Raw genomic sequence first — 17,453 nt, 5'->3', positions numbered from 1 at the left:
TTAATTCTTCTCAGGGAGTCTCACCAAGTTCTAAGTTCTGTGGAAGACTAGATTGGAAAATTACTCTTCTTAAGGAGAAGCCACTGCTACAGGGGCCTTCAGAATATTATCCATCTACTCAAGCTACTTTTAATATGACTTAAACCTGCCACAGTAATACTAAAAAGTGACATGAAAAATTAGAATTCTCTTTTGACACATTTTATATTTTTAACATTTTTTTTATATTTCAATTACAGTTGACATACAGTATATTAGTTTCAGGTGTACAACATAGCAATTAGACATTTATAAAACTTATGAAGTGAAGACCCCAATAAATCCACTGATATACATGCAGGTTGCTTCATATCTTGTCTATCCTATATAATAAAAGCCTAATATGCTAAGTGTCTGGTTGGCCAGTCAGCTGTTCAACCAATCAAAGCATAATATGCTAATGATATGCTGAGGCCGCTCAACTGCTCACTATGACGTGCACTGACCACCAGAGGGCAGACAGTTGATAGGTCGCGGTCGACCAGTTGCTGTGACATGTACTGACCACCAGGGGGCAGATGCTCCGACTGGTAGGTTAGCTTGCTGCTAGGGTCCAGCCGATCAGGACTGAGCGAGATGGACTGGACACACACAAATTTCATGCATCAGGCCTCTAGTTGGTTAATAAAATTATATAGGTTTGAGGTTATATAAATATACAGTACATCATCTGTATACTGTATTGTGTATTTACCACCCCAACTCAAATCTCCTTTCATTACCATTTAGCCTTCCTTTACTCTCTTCTACCCCCCCCAAACCCCTTTCCCTCTGGCAGTCACTATACTGCTGTCTGTGTCCATGAGTCTTTTTTTTTTATTTGCTTAATACCTTAAGGGTATTGTTTTGTTGTCCATTCAGCCACATATGTCTTTTGATTGGAACATTTAGTCCATTTACATTTAAAGTAATTGTTACCATTTTATTCATATATTTGATCTTTTTTTTTTCTTAAAGAGTCCCTTTAATATTTCTTGTAATACTGGTTTGGTGGTGATGGGCTCATTTAGCCCTTTAAACGAGTCTGGGAAGCCCTTTATCTGTTCTTCAATTTTCATGTCTGTTCTTCAGTTCTAAATGATAGCTTTGCTGGATTGACTAATGTTGCTTATAAATACTTTGTGTTCATCATTCTGAATATTTCATACCACCCTTCTGGCCTGATATGTTTCTGTTGAGAAATCAGCTGACACTCGCATGGAGGTCCTTTGTAGGTAACCAACTGCTTTTCTCTTGCTGCTTTTAAGATTCTCCCTTTGCCTTTAACCTTTGACATTTTAATTACAATACATCTTGATGTGTGCCTCTTTGGGTTCATCATGTTTGGGACTCTGCATTTCCTTCACCAGGTTAGGGAAGTTTTCCCTCATTATTTCTTCAAATAGGTTTTCAATCCCTTGCTCTCTCTTTTCTCCTTCTGATAACCCTGTGAGGCGAATGTTGGTATTCTTGACGTTTTCCCAGAGACCCCTTAAACTATTCTCATATTTTTAGATTCCTTTTTTTTTTCTTTTTAAAATATATTTTTATTGATTATTTAGAGAGGAAGGGAGAGGGAGAGAGAGATAGAAACATCAATGATGAGAGAGAATCATTGATTGGCTGCCTTCTGCATGTCCCACACTCGGGATCCAACCCACAACCCAAGCATATGCTCTGACTAGGAATCAAACCATGACCTCCTGGTTCATAGGCCAGTGCTCAACCACTGAGTCATGCAGGTCCTTTTTTCTTTTTGCTGTTCTGATTGGATGTTTTCTGCTACCTTATCTTCCAAATTGCTGATTTGACCGTCTACTTCATCTGATGCACTGTTAATTACCTCTAATGTATTCTTCAGTTCAATTATATTCTTCATATCTGACTAGTACTTTTTGTTTTATATGTACACTAGAAGCCCGATGCACAAAATTCATGCAAGAGTAGGCCTTCCTTCCCCTGGCTGTCGGCACCGGCTTTCCTCTAGCACCTGGTACTCAGGCTTTCCTCCGGCCATCGGCAGGCACCCAGGACCCAGGCTTCCCTCTGGCCGATGGCCGTCGAAGCCCCAGCTTCATCCGGAAGGACATCCGGTCTAATTAGCATATTACACTTTTATTATAGATTTTTATGTTTCCTGCCTCTTTGCTGAAGTTCTCACTGAGTCATTGAGCCCCTTATAACCAGTATTTTGAACTCTGTATCTGGTAGATTGCTTGTCTCCATTTTGTTGAGTTCTTTTTCTGGAGTTTTTTTCTGTTCTTTCATTTGTAACATGTTTTTTTGTCTCCTCATTTTGGCTGCCTCCATGTGTTTGTTTCTATGAATTAGGTAGAACTGCCATGTCTCTTAGTCTTGATAGTGTGGCCTTATGTAGTAGGTGTCCTGTGGGGCCCAGTAGCACAATCACCCTGGTCCCCTAAGCTGGGTGCTCCAGCTGTGTTCCTCATGTGGATTATGTCTGTCCTCCTGTTGTAGATGAGCCATTAGTGCTGTTTGACCATAATTGAGAGGGATTGATCCTCAGGCTGATTGGTAGTGAGGACTGCCCCACTATAGTGGAGGAGCTGTTGTACAGGGGCTGACCCTACAGAGCAAGATTTGCTTTAGCAGGCTTTGGTGCCTGCTGAGTCTGCCCTTCGGGTGAATCATTTGTGGAAGTGGTGGGTGGTGCTCTGCTGTGATCCAAAGCTGGCCACCAGGTGTGCTAATTCTAGAACTTCCTGAGAGTGGCTCTGGTATAGGCCATGGTTAGCCGCTGCCTGTGCCCTTCCCCAGGGCCACTTGGTATGAGCTACAAGGTGCTGTGAAGATGGTTGCCACTTCTTCTGGGATTGGAGGTGCCTGGGAGAGGCTAACCTGTGAACTGAAGCTGGCTTCCACTATTGCTGGGCTTGAGGTTGCCTAGTAAGAGGTATGAGGCATGTGAGACCAGATGCTACTTGTTTGAGCTTGTGATCCTTTGAGTGATTTTTGGAAAGACTGGAGCATGAGCCAAGACAGGCTTTTTATATGGAAAAGCCACCGGAAAGAGTATGGGTGGACCCACAAGTTGGGTGTGGTGGGGTGGGGTCTCAGGGAATCACCAAGGAGAGCAAACAGTGTTAGCCATGTTGATGGAGACTCAGTTACATCTCCCACCTTCTCGTGCAGGTGGGGGGCTCAGGAAAGAAACAGTGGCCTCTTGCCAGCACTTATGTTAAAGCCAGCCCTCCTGCTAAAGCCAGACAGGTCAGTCCCACCTCATACGTCCCTGGCTCCTTTTGAGCTTCTGCCCCAGCACTGTATTTCACAGTGAGTGAGTCTATCAGTGAATAAGTTTGTGTGCAGGATCTCTAAGAGGAACCCCTGTGACTCCAGGAGCTCTTTGTCTCAGCCACAATCCCCACTGGTTTTCACAGCCAGAAGTTGTGAGGACTTCCTTTCCTGGCACTAGAACCCAGGGCTGGGGAGCCTGGTATGGGGCTGGGATTCCTCACTCCTCAGGGAAGACCTTTGCAACTCAGATATACCTCCCAATTTTTTACCACCACCAAACGTGGGTATGGGACCTGCTCATTCTGTGTCTCCGCCCCTCCGACTAGTGTCAGTGTGGCTTCTGTATATCCTTAGTTGTAGAACTGTTCAGCTAGTCTTCAGGCGTTCTGAATGGTGTGGTTCTGTGATTTGGTTGTACTTTTGATGTGGTCAGGGGAGGAGGTGAGTACAGCATTTACCTTCTCTGCCATCTTGACCAGAAGCCTCTTTAAGCACATTTTTAAGAGTAATAATAACTTTTAGTGATTTTTCAGAATATTAAAACAAATATTCTATATTCACCCAAATTACAAAATTAACTTAAGGCTAACCAAATCTAGTACATTACTATTTAATTTAACATTCTTAAGTTTGGCCAGTAGCTGAGTGTCTAGGTGGATTTTAAATAAAAGCTTGATTTAGCCTCATTTTGTTCATTTAATCCTGCACAATGGGACTCCTTGGATCAGCACAGTATTTTCAGGCTGTAACTAACACAATACCCCAATGCTAGCTGCTCCACAAGAAGAGGCTTTTTCCCCTCACCATAACCAAATGTCATATGGTAGGTTTTGCCAATGTCAGTTAAGCACCTCACCATGTCACGTGCCGGGTCTGGGGGAGTCTCCTGATCTCCCTTCAAGAGTGTAGGATGTCTGTCTGCAGGACTTCAGGCACATACTCCCTCAAACATGTTCAAAGATAGGAAGCAGGGTATGTAGCAGATAAAATGCTTTGTTAATCTCCTTCTTGGAGAGGAAAGCACCTTTTTCTGAACAAAATTGTGTCTGTTGTCTGAGAGCGGTGGTCGGCAAACTGCATGGCTCGCAAGCCACATGCGGCTCTTTGGCCCCTTGAGTGTGGCTCTTCCTAAGCCTTAGGAGTACCCTAATTAAGTTAATAACAATGTACCTACCTATATATATAGTTTAAGTTTAAAAAATTTGGCTCTCAAAAGAAATTTCAATCGTTGTACTGTTGATATTTGGCTCTGTTGACTAATGAGTTCGCTGATCACTGTCTTACAGGATATGAATGAGCATGCATTTGTGCAGGGGGAGTGGGGGAGGGGAATGGCTATGGTAATTCAGTGGACAGTGGGTACCACTAGTGATTTGAATTGCTTTCTGAAATTCCTAATTTAATCAGAGAAATATTCTACCCCAAGCTATGTTAAAGTCAGTTGGCTGGTTATAAATATACTAGAGGCCCAATGCATGAAAATTCATGCAAGAGTAGGCCTTCCTTCTCTTGGCTGCTGGCACTGGCACCAGCTTCCCTCTGGGACCCGGGTTTCCTTCCTCTGACCACCTGCAGGCACCTGGCACCCGGACTGGCTTCCCTTGGGCCCCGGCTTTGTAAGGAATGACGTCTGGAAGACATCTGCTCTAATTAGCATATTACCCTTGTATTATTATAGACTAGTGGCCTGGTGCACAAAATTCATGCACGGGGGAGGGGGTGTTCCTCAGCCTGGCCTGCACCCTCTCCAATATGGGACCCCTCGAAGGATGACCTACTGCTGGTTTACAGAGATCGGGCCTAAACCAGCAGTCCGACATCCCTCTCGCAATCCGGGGACTGCTGACTCCTAACCACTCACCTGCCTACCTGCCTGCCTGATTGCCCCGAACCACTCTGCCTGCCGGCCTGCTCGCCCCCAACTGCCCCCTGCCTCTGGCCAGCTTGCCCTCAAATGCCCCCCCAGCCCCCCCCCCCGCCAGCCTGATCACCCCCAACTGCCCCCCTGCTGGCCTGCTCACTCCAAACTGACCCCCCCCCCGCTGTCCTAATCACCTCCAACTGACCCCCACTGATGGCCTGCTTGCCCCCAACTGGCCCCCCTGTTGGTCTGCTTACCCCCAATGTCCCCGCCCCCCACCAGCCTGATCACCCACAACTGCCCTCCCCTCTTGGCCTCTTACTGCCTCTACCTCGGCCCCGCCACCATGGCTTTGTCCAGAAGAATGTTCGGAAGATCTCCTGGAAGGTCTCCCAGTCTAATTAGCCAGCTGGTATGCCCTGAAGGGTGTCCCGGATCAGGGTGGGGGTTCCCTTGGGGCATGGAGTGGCCTGGGTGAGGGGCCTGTGGTAGTTTGCAGGCCGGCCATGCCCCCATGGGGTAAGGGTCCCCTCTGGGGGGGCGTGGCCAGCCTGGGTGAGGGGCTAAGGGCTGTTTTCAAGCTGGCCACACCTCCTTCAGGGTGGGGGTCCCTGCTGGGGTGCCTGACCAGCCTGGTTGAGGGGCTGAGGGCTGTTGGCAGGCTGGCCACACCACCTTCAGGGTGGGGGTCCCTGCTGGGGTGCCTGGCCAGCCTGGGTGAGGGGCTGATGGCTGTTTGCAGGCTGGCCACGGCCCCGGGCAACCCAGGCTTCCAAACCCTTCTTGAGCGGAGGCCACAGCAGCTGGAAGCAGGTATTTGGGATTTATTTATCTTCTATAATTAAAACTTTGTAGCCTTGAGTGGAGCCTACAGCCAGCCAGGGCAGACGGGAAGCTTGGCTTCCTCCATCGCCAGGGGCAACCCAAGCCTCCTGTTTGCTCCAGCTTCATGGCTGTGGCCATCTTGGTTGGGTTTATTTGCATACTCGCTCCTGATTGGCTGATGGGCATAGCTTGTGGGTATAGCAGAGGTACAGTCAATTTGCATGTTTCTTTTATTAGATAAGATGCTTGTATGTCTTCAACCAGTAGGAAAAAAGGTGAGGTAAAGACCATGAAAAGTCATTAGCTTTTCAAATTACTGATACTTCTATTAACTCATCATTATTAATACTTGAATGTCTTTTCCCCAAAAAAATTACATAAGTAATCACAAGACACCCAAGTTTTTTTTGTTTTTTAAATATTTTTTTATTAATTTTTAGAGAGAGAAAGGGAAAGAGAGAAACATCAATGGAGAGTGAAACATTGATCAGTCGCATCCAGCTCGTCCTACAGGGGATCTAGCTCACAACCTGCTGGGGTCCAACCCGAGCAGGTCCAGGGGTCCCCAAAGGTGTGGACGGAGTCGGCGAAGAAGGAATGACATGGAGACAGCGTTCAGTTGATCAGCAGCCTAGCCAGGATCTCTAGCCAAGTTCTGGTCAGGATCTCCAGCGAAGTTCTGGTTAGGATCTCCAGCCAGGTTCTGTGTCCATGTTCTCTTGCTAGGTTCTCCAGCCAGGTTCTCTTGCCATGTTCCCTCGCTAGGTTCTCCAGCCAGGTTCTGTCCAGGTTCTCCAGCCAGGTTCAGTCACTAGGTTCTAGTCAGGTTCTCTTGCCATGTTCTATCCAGGTTCTGTAGCCAGGTTCTGTTTCTAGGTTCTTCAGCCAGGTTCCCTTGCTAGGTTCTGTCTCTAGGTTCTGTGGCCAGTTTCTGTCCAGGATCTTTTGCCATGTTCTCTCCAGTGAAGTTCTTCTGTCTCTAGGTTCTGTGTAGGTTCTGTGTCTAGGTTCTGTGTGTTGTTGTCTTGTTACATCTGTATTTATACCAGTTGATTCCAATCCTATCAATCTCTATTCCAAAGGTTAGGGCGTTTCTTATCTCCATTCCAGGGAGTAAAGATTATGTAGCTTAAGCATGATTGTTTGTAGTTAAAGTGATTAATTACCCGCCTGGCACTTAGTTAAGGGGTTTTATTCCCTCCCTAACTTCAGGGGAAAATCCCTACCTGGGGAAACAACCTTTCTCAGAGAGGTGACCTTGGTTAAAACACATAGTGACAAGAAGGTGAGCAAACATATTAAGAATAGTATGTCATATATGCCAGGTCCCTTGAAACAGCAAGGATGGACCGGCTCCCGGCATATTCACCCTTTTTTATTTTTTAAAAGCAGGCATTAAAAAGAAAAACCCCAAATGCTCTCTTGTATCCATTTTAAGAGTAGGATTGGCGCTTTCCGCTATTACCTGAGTCCTGATCTATCACCCCAGGGAGAGCTTGCCAATCCTGCACTTTCCCAGGGTGGAATGGCTGCAGTGGGGTTAAGGATAAGGCTCCTTGGGCCTACCTTCTCCCATGCCTTTACATTTACCTTTCCTTCCTCAGAAAAGCATGGACATACTTCTTGTGTAAAACGTTCTGTCTGACTGGGAGTAACCTTAATTCCTCTGCTAGCAAGCATATGTGTTAAAAGATCAATACAGAGTCTTATTTCTTTAGACTCAGTATGGCACATCTTCTTAATCTAAAGATCAATACAGAGTCTTCTTTCTTTGGACTCAGTATGGCACATCTTCTCAATCTAAGTTCTGTACTATCCACCTTCTTACCCTACTTATCCTCTATAGGGGGGTCTGCAGTACCCTGGTGGAGTCCTATCCATCCCGAGTGTGGGGGTTCTCAATGGGGGGGCTTACCCAGGGGAATCCTGTTCCAGGGGTTCCCAAAGGTGTGGACGGAGTCGGCAAAGACTGTCCACCCTCTTCCTATGGTGGAGTCTTATCCATCCTGAGTGCGGGAGCAGGGAGGGGCGGGGGGGGGGCCTTACCTAAGGGCCCCACGTTGGGTGCCATGTTTGGGCGCCAGATGCTGGGGTCCATCCCCAGCAGGTCCAGGGGTCCCCAAAGGTGTGGACGGAGTCGGCGAAGAAGGAATGACATGGAGACAGCGTTCAGTTGATCAGCAGCCTAGCCAGGATCTCTAGCCAAGTTCTGGTCAGGATCTCCAGCGAAGTTCTGGTTAGGATCTCCAGCCAGGTTCTGTGTCCATGTTCTCTTGCTAGGTTCTCCAGCCAGGTTCTCTTGCCATGTTCCCTCGCTAGGTTCTCCAGCCAGGTTCTGTCCAGGTTCTCCAGCCAGGTTCAGTCACTAGGTTCTAGTCAGGTTCTCTTGCCATGTTCTATCCAGGTTCTGTAGCCAGGTTCTGTTTCTAGGTTCTTCAGCCAGGTTCCCTTGCTAGGTTCTGTCTCTAGGTTCTGTGGCCAGTTTCTGTCCAGGATCTTTTGCCATGTTCTCTCCAGCGAAGTTCTTCTGTCTCTAGGTTCTGTGTAGGTTCTGTGTCTAGGTTCTGTGTGTTGTTGTCTTGTTACATCTGTATTTATACCAGTTGATTCCAATCCTATCAATCTCTATTCCAAAGGTTAGGGCGTTTCTTATCTCCATTCCAGGGAGTAAAGATTATGTAGCTTAAGCATGATTGTTTGTAGTTAAAGTGATTAATTACCCGCCTGGCACTTAGTTAAGGGGTTTTATTCCCTCCCTAACTTCAGGGGAAAATCCCTACCTGGGGAAACAACCTTTCTCAGAGAGGTGACCTTGGTTAAAACACATAGTGACAAGAAGGTGAGCAAACATATTAAGAATAGTATGTCATATATGCCAGGTCCCTTGAAACAGCAAGGATGGACCGGCTCCCGGCATATTCACCCTTTTTTATTTTTTAAAAGCAGGCATTAAAAAGAAAAACCCCAAATGCTCTCTTGTATCCATTTTAAGAGTAGGATTGGCGCTTTCCGCTATTACCTGAGTCCTGATCTATCACCCCAGGGAGAGCTTGCCAATCCTGCACTTTCCCAGGGTGGAATGGCTGCAGTGGGGTTAAGGATAAGGCTCCTTGGGCCTACCTTCTCCCATGCCTTTACATTTACCTTTCCTTCCTCAGAAAAGCATGGACATACTTCTTGTATAAAACGTTCTGTCTGACTGGGAGTAACCTTAATTCCTCTGCTAGCAAGCATATGTGTTAAAAGATCAATACAGAGTCTTATTTCTTTAGACTCAGTATGGCACATCTTCTTAATCTAAAGATCAATACAGAGTCTTCTTTCTTTGGACTCAGTATGGCACATCTTCTCAATCTAAGTTCTGTACTATCCACCTTCTTACCCTACTTATCCTCTATAGGGGGGTCTGCAGTACCCTGGTGGAGTCCTATCCATCCCGAGTGTGGGGGTTCTCAATGGGGGGGCTTACCCAGGGGAATCCTGTTCCAGGGGTTCCCAAAGGTGTGGACGGAGTCGGCAAAGACTGTCCACCCTCTTCCTATGGTGGAGTCTTATCCATCCTGAGTGCGGGGGCAGGGAGGGGCGGGGGGGGGCCTTACCTAAGGGCCCCACGTTGGGTGCCATGTTTGGGCGCCAGATGCTGGGGTCCATCCCCAGCAGGTCCAGGGGTCCCCAAAGGTGTGGACGGAGTCGGCGAAGAAGGAATGACATGGAGACAGCGTTCAGTTGATCAGCAGCCTAGCCAGGATCTCAAGCCAGGTTCTGTGTCCATGTTCTCTTGCTAGGTTCTCCAGCCAGGTTCTCTTGCCATGTTCCCTCGCTAGGTTCTCCAGCCAGGTTCTGTCCAGGTTCTCCAGCCAGGTTCAGTCACTAGGTTCTAGTCAGGTTCTCTTGCCATGTTCTATCCAGGTTCTGTAGCCAGGTTCTGTTTCTAGGTTCTTCAGCCAGGTTCCCTTGCTAGGTTCTGTCTCTAGGTTCTGTGGCCAGTTTCTGTCCAGGATCTTTTGCCATGTTCTCTCCAGTGAAGTTCTTCTGTCTCTAGGTTCTGTGTAGGTTCTGTGTCTAGGTTCTGTGTGTTGTTGTCTTGTTACATCTGTATTTATACCAGTTGATTCCAATCCTATCAATCTCTATTCCAAAGGTTAGGGCGTTTCTTATCTCCATTCCAGGGAGTAAAGATTATGTAGCTTAAGCATGATTGTTCGTAGTTAAAGTGATTAATTACCCGCCTGGCACTTAGTTAAGGGGTTTTATTCCCTCCCTAACTTCAGGGGAAAATCCCTACCTGGGGAAACAACCTTTCTCAGAGAGGTGACCTTGGTTAAAACACATAGTGCCAAGAAGGTGAGCAAACATATTAAGAACAGTTTGCCATATATGCCAGGTCCCTTGAAACAGCAAGGATGGACCAGCTCCCGGCAACAACCTAGGCATGTGCCTGAACGATAATCGAACTGGCAACCTTTTGGTTCATGGGACGATGCACAAGTAACTGAACCACATCAGCCAGGGCCTAGTTTATTTTTCTTAAATTCCTTTTTTTATAAATTTTATTGTTGACATTATTACAGATGTCTCCCATTTTCTCCCTTTATGCGTCCATCCACCCAACCCCCTCTCACCTGCCTCAGGTTTTTCTCCATTCTATTGTCTGTATCCATGGGTTATGCTTATATGTTCATATGTTCTTTGACTAATGTCTTCCTGTGCTCTCTCTTCCAACTCCCTTTCCCCCCTATCACTCACACACACACACACACACACACACACAGGTCTATTATTCTGCTTCCTGCTTCCATACCTCTGGCCTTTTTTGTTCATCACTTTATTTTGTTCTTTAGATTTCACTTATAAGTGAGATCATGTGATACTTGTCTTTCTTTAACTGACTTGTTTTGCGTAGCATAATATTCTCTGGGTCCCTCCATGCTGTTTCAAACAGTTATCCTTTTTTTACAGCTGCATAGTATTCCATTGTGTAAGTGTAACACAGCTTTTTTTATCTACTCGTCTTTGATGGGCACTTGGGCTGTTTCCAGATCTTAGCTATTGTAAATAATGCTGCTATGAACATAGGGATGCATGTATTCTTCCTAATTTGTGCTTTGAGATTCTTAGGATATACCAGTATTCCCAGAAGTTGATTGCTGGGTCAAATGGCAAATCCATTTTTAATTTTTTGAGGAACCTTCATACTGTTTTCCACAGTGGCTGTAGTAGTCAGCATTCCTTCCAGCAGTACTGGGATTCCCTTTTCTCCACATCCTCGCCAACACTTGCTGTTTGTTATTTATTGATGATATGCATTCTGGCAGGTGTGAGGTGATACCTCAGGATACAAAATTAATACCTGGAAATTGATGGCATTTTTATACACCAATAATGAACTTTTAGAAAGATAAACTGAAAAAACAATCACATTTACCATTGTAACAACAACAACAAAAAAGAGATAGGGATACCTGGGAATAAACTTAACCAAGGAGGTAAAAGACCAGTACTCAGAAAATTATAGGACATTGGAAAAGGAAATAGAGGAGGACACACAAAAGTGGAAGCATACACCACGTGTGTGGACTAGAATAATTAACATCATTAAAATGTCCATTCTACCCAAAGCAATATACAGGTTAAACACAATCCCTATTAAAATACCAGTGGCATATTTCACAGATCCACATAGAATATTCCAAAAATTTATATGAAACAAAAAAAGATCCAAAATAGCTGCAAGAATATTCAAAAGGAAGAACAAAGTGGGAGGGATCACAATACCAGATATCCTATACTACAAAGCCATTGTAACCAAAATAGCCTGGTACTGGCACAAGAACAGGCATATAGACCTATGGAACAGAACAGAGACCCCAGAAATCAACCTACACCAATATGGCCAACTAATATTTGACAAAGATGATAACAGCATACAATGGAATAAAGATAATCTCTTCAATAAATGGTGTTGGGAAAATTGGACAAGTACATGCAAAAAAATGAAACTAGACCACCAACTTACACCACACACAAGAATAAACCCAGAATGGATAAAAGACGTAAACATAAGTTGTGAAACCATATAAATCTTAAAAAATCTTTCTTTCTTTAAAAGAAAACATGGGCAGGAAATCTGAGACATCTCACGTATCAGTATTTTCACTGATACATCACCTAGGGTAAGGGAAACAAAGGAAAAAATAACAAATGGGACTACATCAAACTAAAAGCTTCTGCACAGCAAAAGAACCCATCAACAAAATGACAAGGGAACCTACTGTATGGGAAAACATATTTGCCAAGGACATACCTAATAAGGGTTTAATTTCTAAAATATACAAAGAACTCATATACCTCAATACCAGGAAGACAAACAATCCAGTTTAAAAATGGGCAAAGGACCTGAGTAGATATAATTCTTATCAGACCATGGGTGTTACACAGTATTTAAAATTTACACATTTTAAAATTTGGAAACAAATTTCTTCATATCAGCCAAGCTCTATACATTTTGAGGAAGTTAGCATTTTAGTTAGGGAAATTAAATTAATTCAAGGTGAACATGACACAGATCCTGATGTACCATGTGGATCTTATCACCCAAAAAATTCAAATATTTAATGTCATTTTTTACTTCATTAATTCAAAATCCTTTTATGAATATCTACTACTTGCAAGGCCTGTGAGGTCCTTTATATACATGTGAATAATGTCGCCTTCCAGAATTGTTTTAAGAATTCATCCAAGGTTTCTCCTTAGCCTATTTATTGCTCCATCATGTCTGAACTTGTTTCATATGATAAGCTACAGGTCTCTTTCTCATGCTAACACACATAATAGTGTGTTATTAACTATCCCTTCTTCAACCACTCCAAGATAAAATCATATTCAGCTACATTTTTACTTTGTAGTTTTCAACGTTTACATTTTTAATTTTGGACTTTTTAAAAACAAAAGGAAAAGGCCCAGCTGGCGTGGCTCAGTGGTTGAGCATCAACCTATGAACCAGGAGATCACAATTTGATTCCCAGTCACAGCACATGCCCAGGTTGCAGGCTTGATCCCCAGTGTGGGGCGTGCAGGAGGCAGCCAATGATTCTCTCTCATCATTGATGTTTCTATTTCTCTCCCCCTCTCCCTTCTTCTCTGAAATCAATAAAAATATATTTTTTTAAATAAAGGAAAAGAAGCACTGTTCTAACCCAACCCTCGTGTTTCCCCTCCCTGTCTCTCTAGCTCCGAGGTCGGGTGCCCTCTCCATGCGATCCCATGTGCAAGACGGTGGACTGGGCCCTGGCTGTCTGGCGCCAGCTCAACTCCTGCCTGGCCCACCTGGGCACACCTGAAGCACTTCTGGGGCCAAAGTATTTCCTGTCGTGTCCTGTTGTCCCAGGACATGCCCAAGTGACAGTGAAGTAAGTGTCGTTTCACCTTACTTGCCTTTTTAACCTAGAGCCGTGGCTAATTTGTTTGTGCTACCTCCTGTCATCAGCATGGAGTGTCAGAGGACAGCTGTGACTTGTCGGTTGGCTCACTCCTAAGGAAACTAAGAGTTGGATAGCAGTTTCCCCCTTTTATAAAACTCTCATCAATGTCACGTGTGACTCGCTGTGCAGGGTCGCCTGGGCAAGGCCCACATGAGAGATTCAGTCAAGTATCCTATAACCACACAAACCAAAACCTTACATTCTACTGATGAATTAAAAGCTTCTGCTATGTCAATGAGACTTAGGTACTTACCATGCTTTTCTTTGCAGCAGCTTATGAGAACAGACATATAAATAATAAGGTTAATGAAATAGAAAATCAGGATGAAATTGAAAAGGAGAAAAAAATTTGTCAAACTCCAGCTTAGTAAGGGTTCTGTGATCAGCTGTCAGCTTTGTTCTGCAATTTCTGGCATCCTGGGCAGAAATCCATTTTAGAAAGCAGGGATGCAAATAATGTATATTCTTTATTATAAGACAAACTGTCAATTAAAGCCGATTGGGGGAAAGGAAGAATTACCATGTTTAAAATATACACAGCATTACCTTGCTAAAGAGCAGAAATACAGCCCAGCCAGCGGCTCAGTAAGAAAAGAAGCAGTGTGCTAGCCCAAGCCCTCGTGTTCTGCTGGCTCAGAGGTCAGGCGCTCTCTCCCTGCCACCCCATGTGCAAGATAATCAACTGGGCCCTGGCCTCTGGCCCCAGCTCAACTCCTGCCTGGCCCGCTTGGGCACACCTCAAGCACTTCTTAGGCCAAAGTATTTCCTGTCTTGTCATCCTGTCTTGTACACCAAAAAGGTTTCAGGTTTGATCCCCAGTCGGGGGTGATCAATGCTTCTCTCTCTCTCCCTTCTTCTCTCTCTAAAAATCAATAAACATATCCTCAAGTGAGGACTTTAAAAAAGTAAAAATACGTTTATACCTCTAATTATGCCCTTTTTCATCAATATTACAATTACATTTAAGCCTTTCACATCCAGAGTCTCAAGATTCTTAGGAGCCAACTTTGGCCTTTCCTATCAGGAGCACAGTCACTGTCAAGAACTGTCGAGGCTCTGAGATTCGTACCCTATTTGCAAGCTAACAAGTTATTCTGCCACAGGTTCAGGGTTCGGGATCAGAGGCCAAGGACTTCATCCCTCACAACACAGCCCAGCCCGGGCTTCATATTTCACTGGTTCCCCGAGCTCCTCAAGTCCCCCTGGGCAATGCACAGTGACCCAGGTGGATTCTGGCTTTGCAGGAGTCACAGCTGCAGAGCTCCCAGCTTGGGAATCCCCAGGCTTCTAAGGCGGGTGCTGTCAGACCGGCCCACCCTTTGTCCTGGAAGGATACATTCCATTTATTATCCTGGCCAGGACACACATCTGCCCACTGCTCCAGGAGACACGGGCTCTGTCTTCCAAGGCTGCGTGCTCTGCTGACATCCTTGGAAAGATAGTCCAGAACAAAGCTGACATACAGTGTGAAATAATGTCGTGGAGAAATGTCTCCCAACGGCCATATGAACTCATTTTTTAAAAAAATTATCATCTTTACCCCTTTAGCACTTTTGGAAATAACTGTGCAAGTTTGACTCATGTGGTCGAATACAAGATTTTTTTCTATATTCTGTATTGTTGGGGTTTTTTGCTTGAATTACATATCACCAGGCAGTAACAGAGAAGCTTATGATAGACAGATGTGTGATACTTGGGTAAGTTTTAACAGTCTTAAAAGGCTTTGAAAAATTTCCTCTTCTGGGAGATGTGGGTTTGGCTCTATAACCTTAATCAATTAAGGCTACAACAAAATATAATCTTTTTTTGAAGGAATGTTAATTGGTATTAGTTACTCCAAATTTGTTCCACTGCTACAGTCATTAATGCCAAGGTCTGCCTGAGGCTGGTTGACCCGTCCCCTTTCTGCAGGACTAAGCCCACCCGAGGGCAGAGACTGAGCCCTGGCCTTGGGGCAGGCAGATATAATTTGCCAGTGATTATTAGGTGGATCCCAGTTTCAGAAATATTATTAAGGAAATAAACACAGACCTTCAGGCATATTTTTTCCAGACTTCTTCTGTCTATAAATTTACCTTTCTTTCCATGTATTATTTTCTTTTTTAAAAAATACTTTATTGAATTTATTGGGGTTACATTGGTTAATAAAACTATATAGTTTTCAAGTGTACAGTTCTATGATACATCATCTGTAGATTGCATTGTGTGTTTACCCAATCTAAAGTCAGATCTCTTTCGATGTATTTTATTCATGCATTCATCCAGTGCACACTTGGCATCGATTCCTGATGACAAGGATCTTATAAAGTAAAAGGAGAGGGACATGTAAGCAGTCAGTTTCCTTTGAAATGCATTGTATTTATGAGGCAAAGTCAAACTACTTTGGGGTTAGATTATTACACTTGTCCCAGAACTTACCTGGGAAAGGAAGTATATCTTTAGAAACACTTATGTTTTTTTATGGTCTTCAAACTGTCCTTTGTAGAGTTGTGTATAATTCCTGCGCAGCCTGGTACTAACTAGGGGTCCACCCCTCTCTTGCAAGGTGGATGTCTAAGCTGTGGAATGCTGTCATTGCACCCAGAGTTCAAGAAGCAATATTGTCAGCAGCCTCAGTGAAAAGACAACCTGGCCTTGTGCAAACAACTGCCAGGAAGCACCTTAGCCAAGGACAGCGGACTGTGGTGAAAGCTGCTCTCAGCATCTTGCTCAGTAAAGCCGTTCTGCGTGGCTGTCCCCTCCAGAGAGCAGGTATGTGGGTTCCTGCTGGGACGAGAGGAAATCCACACTCTTAGGTAAAACTTGTTTACTTTGTTACTAGGGAGCTCTGTGTTTCCTCCTTATGAATGGAGAAATTATCTCAGCCTTAATAAACAGTTCACACCATCGGCCCAGAACAGTCTCTCTGTCTTGCCGTTACTGGCTCATGTTTAAATTGTAGGCCTCCAAGTAAAGTGTGCTGGGTCACAAAATTCCTGCTTGGGTATTAAGCAGGCCCGTGATTTTGAAGAGTCTCTTTCTTTGAGAATTTTGCCTGACTATGAAACTGCAATACATGCTGGAGTTTTATAATTATCCCAATTGTGTGTTAATAAATTGTGATTATTTTTTTAAAAAGTGATTGGATAGAAAGTCACTGAATAAAATGAGAATTTTACTGCATTATCACTACCTTCCTTTTGGCAAAACATGATTTGTGTTGTTTCAGAGCTCCACCAACATGCAGTTGATTTCAAAGGAGGAAGTTTCCCTTTGTTCCTAGTTTCAAGTTACAAGAGTTGTAGCAAGAAGAAAGGAGAGAGTGGTGCCTGGAGAAAGGTGAGCACCTGTCCTCACAAGAAACCTGGCCAGTTCTCTTCCCTGACCTGGAAGAAGCCAGTCCTGAGTGAGAAAGGTAAGAGGGGCCGGCATGCTGTCTAGAGGTACCAGGGCACGGGGTCTCGTTTCTGAATGTAAATGTGTTTTTTATTCTTTTTTTCACTGTGCATTCAACAAAATTCTGAGTATCTCAAAGCACATTTTCATAGAATAAAAAAGTATGTAGTAGGTACATTTTCAAAAATATTTTGGAGCCCCTTTCCTGAAAATAATTTTTCATACTAGAATTCTGATATTAAATTTATCGTTACTGTGTTAGTGATCTTTTTAAAAGTATTTGATATTTGTGGTGTCCACATTTAAATTTTTGTAATGCAATAATTGCACTTTGGCATATTTCTCTCCTGTTATGTGTCACCCCTAAGTCAACCTTAAATTTTTAAAAGTATGTGTGCAGACATATTTGATGCCATTTAAGACCTTTATATGTGAATTGTTTTACATATTTCTTTTTCATATGATTTGCCCAGTTCTATTCTAGGCAATGGAAACAGAACACAAAACATAGCGATAGTCCCTGCCCTCATTGAGTTTACATTCTAATGAATCATTAAACAGACTCTAAGTATTGGGATGGCACATATAAAAAAGAAATACCTAAGTTTTCATCTAACGAAGAAGAGATAACATTT

The 17,453-nt window shown here is 44.1% G+C and overlaps 1 protein-coding gene across 1 annotated transcript in view; it reads left to right on the top strand.

Annotated features, from left to right (window-relative positions):
* The window catches only part of CTTNBP2 (cortactin binding protein 2), a 99,737-nt gene that overhangs the window by 64,734 nt on the left and 17,550 nt on the right, over positions 1–17,453 (top strand). Inside the window, exons 13-15 of the mRNA XM_081102068.1 lie at positions 13,193–13,371; positions 15,989–16,194; positions 16,652–16,837. Coding sequence (XP_080958194.1) covers positions 13,193–13,371; positions 15,989–16,194; positions 16,652–16,837 — 571 coding nt within the window. The remainder of the gene's footprint in view (positions 1–13,192; positions 13,372–15,988; positions 16,195–16,651; positions 16,838–17,453) is intronic.

This window comes from Myotis nattereri (genome assembly GCF_964212035.1).
Source record: "Myotis nattereri genome assembly, chromosome: 11".
Taxonomy (NCBI): domain Eukaryota; kingdom Metazoa; phylum Chordata; class Mammalia; order Chiroptera; family Vespertilionidae; genus Myotis; species Myotis nattereri.
This window is presented reverse-complemented; position numbering and strand designations above follow the sequence as displayed.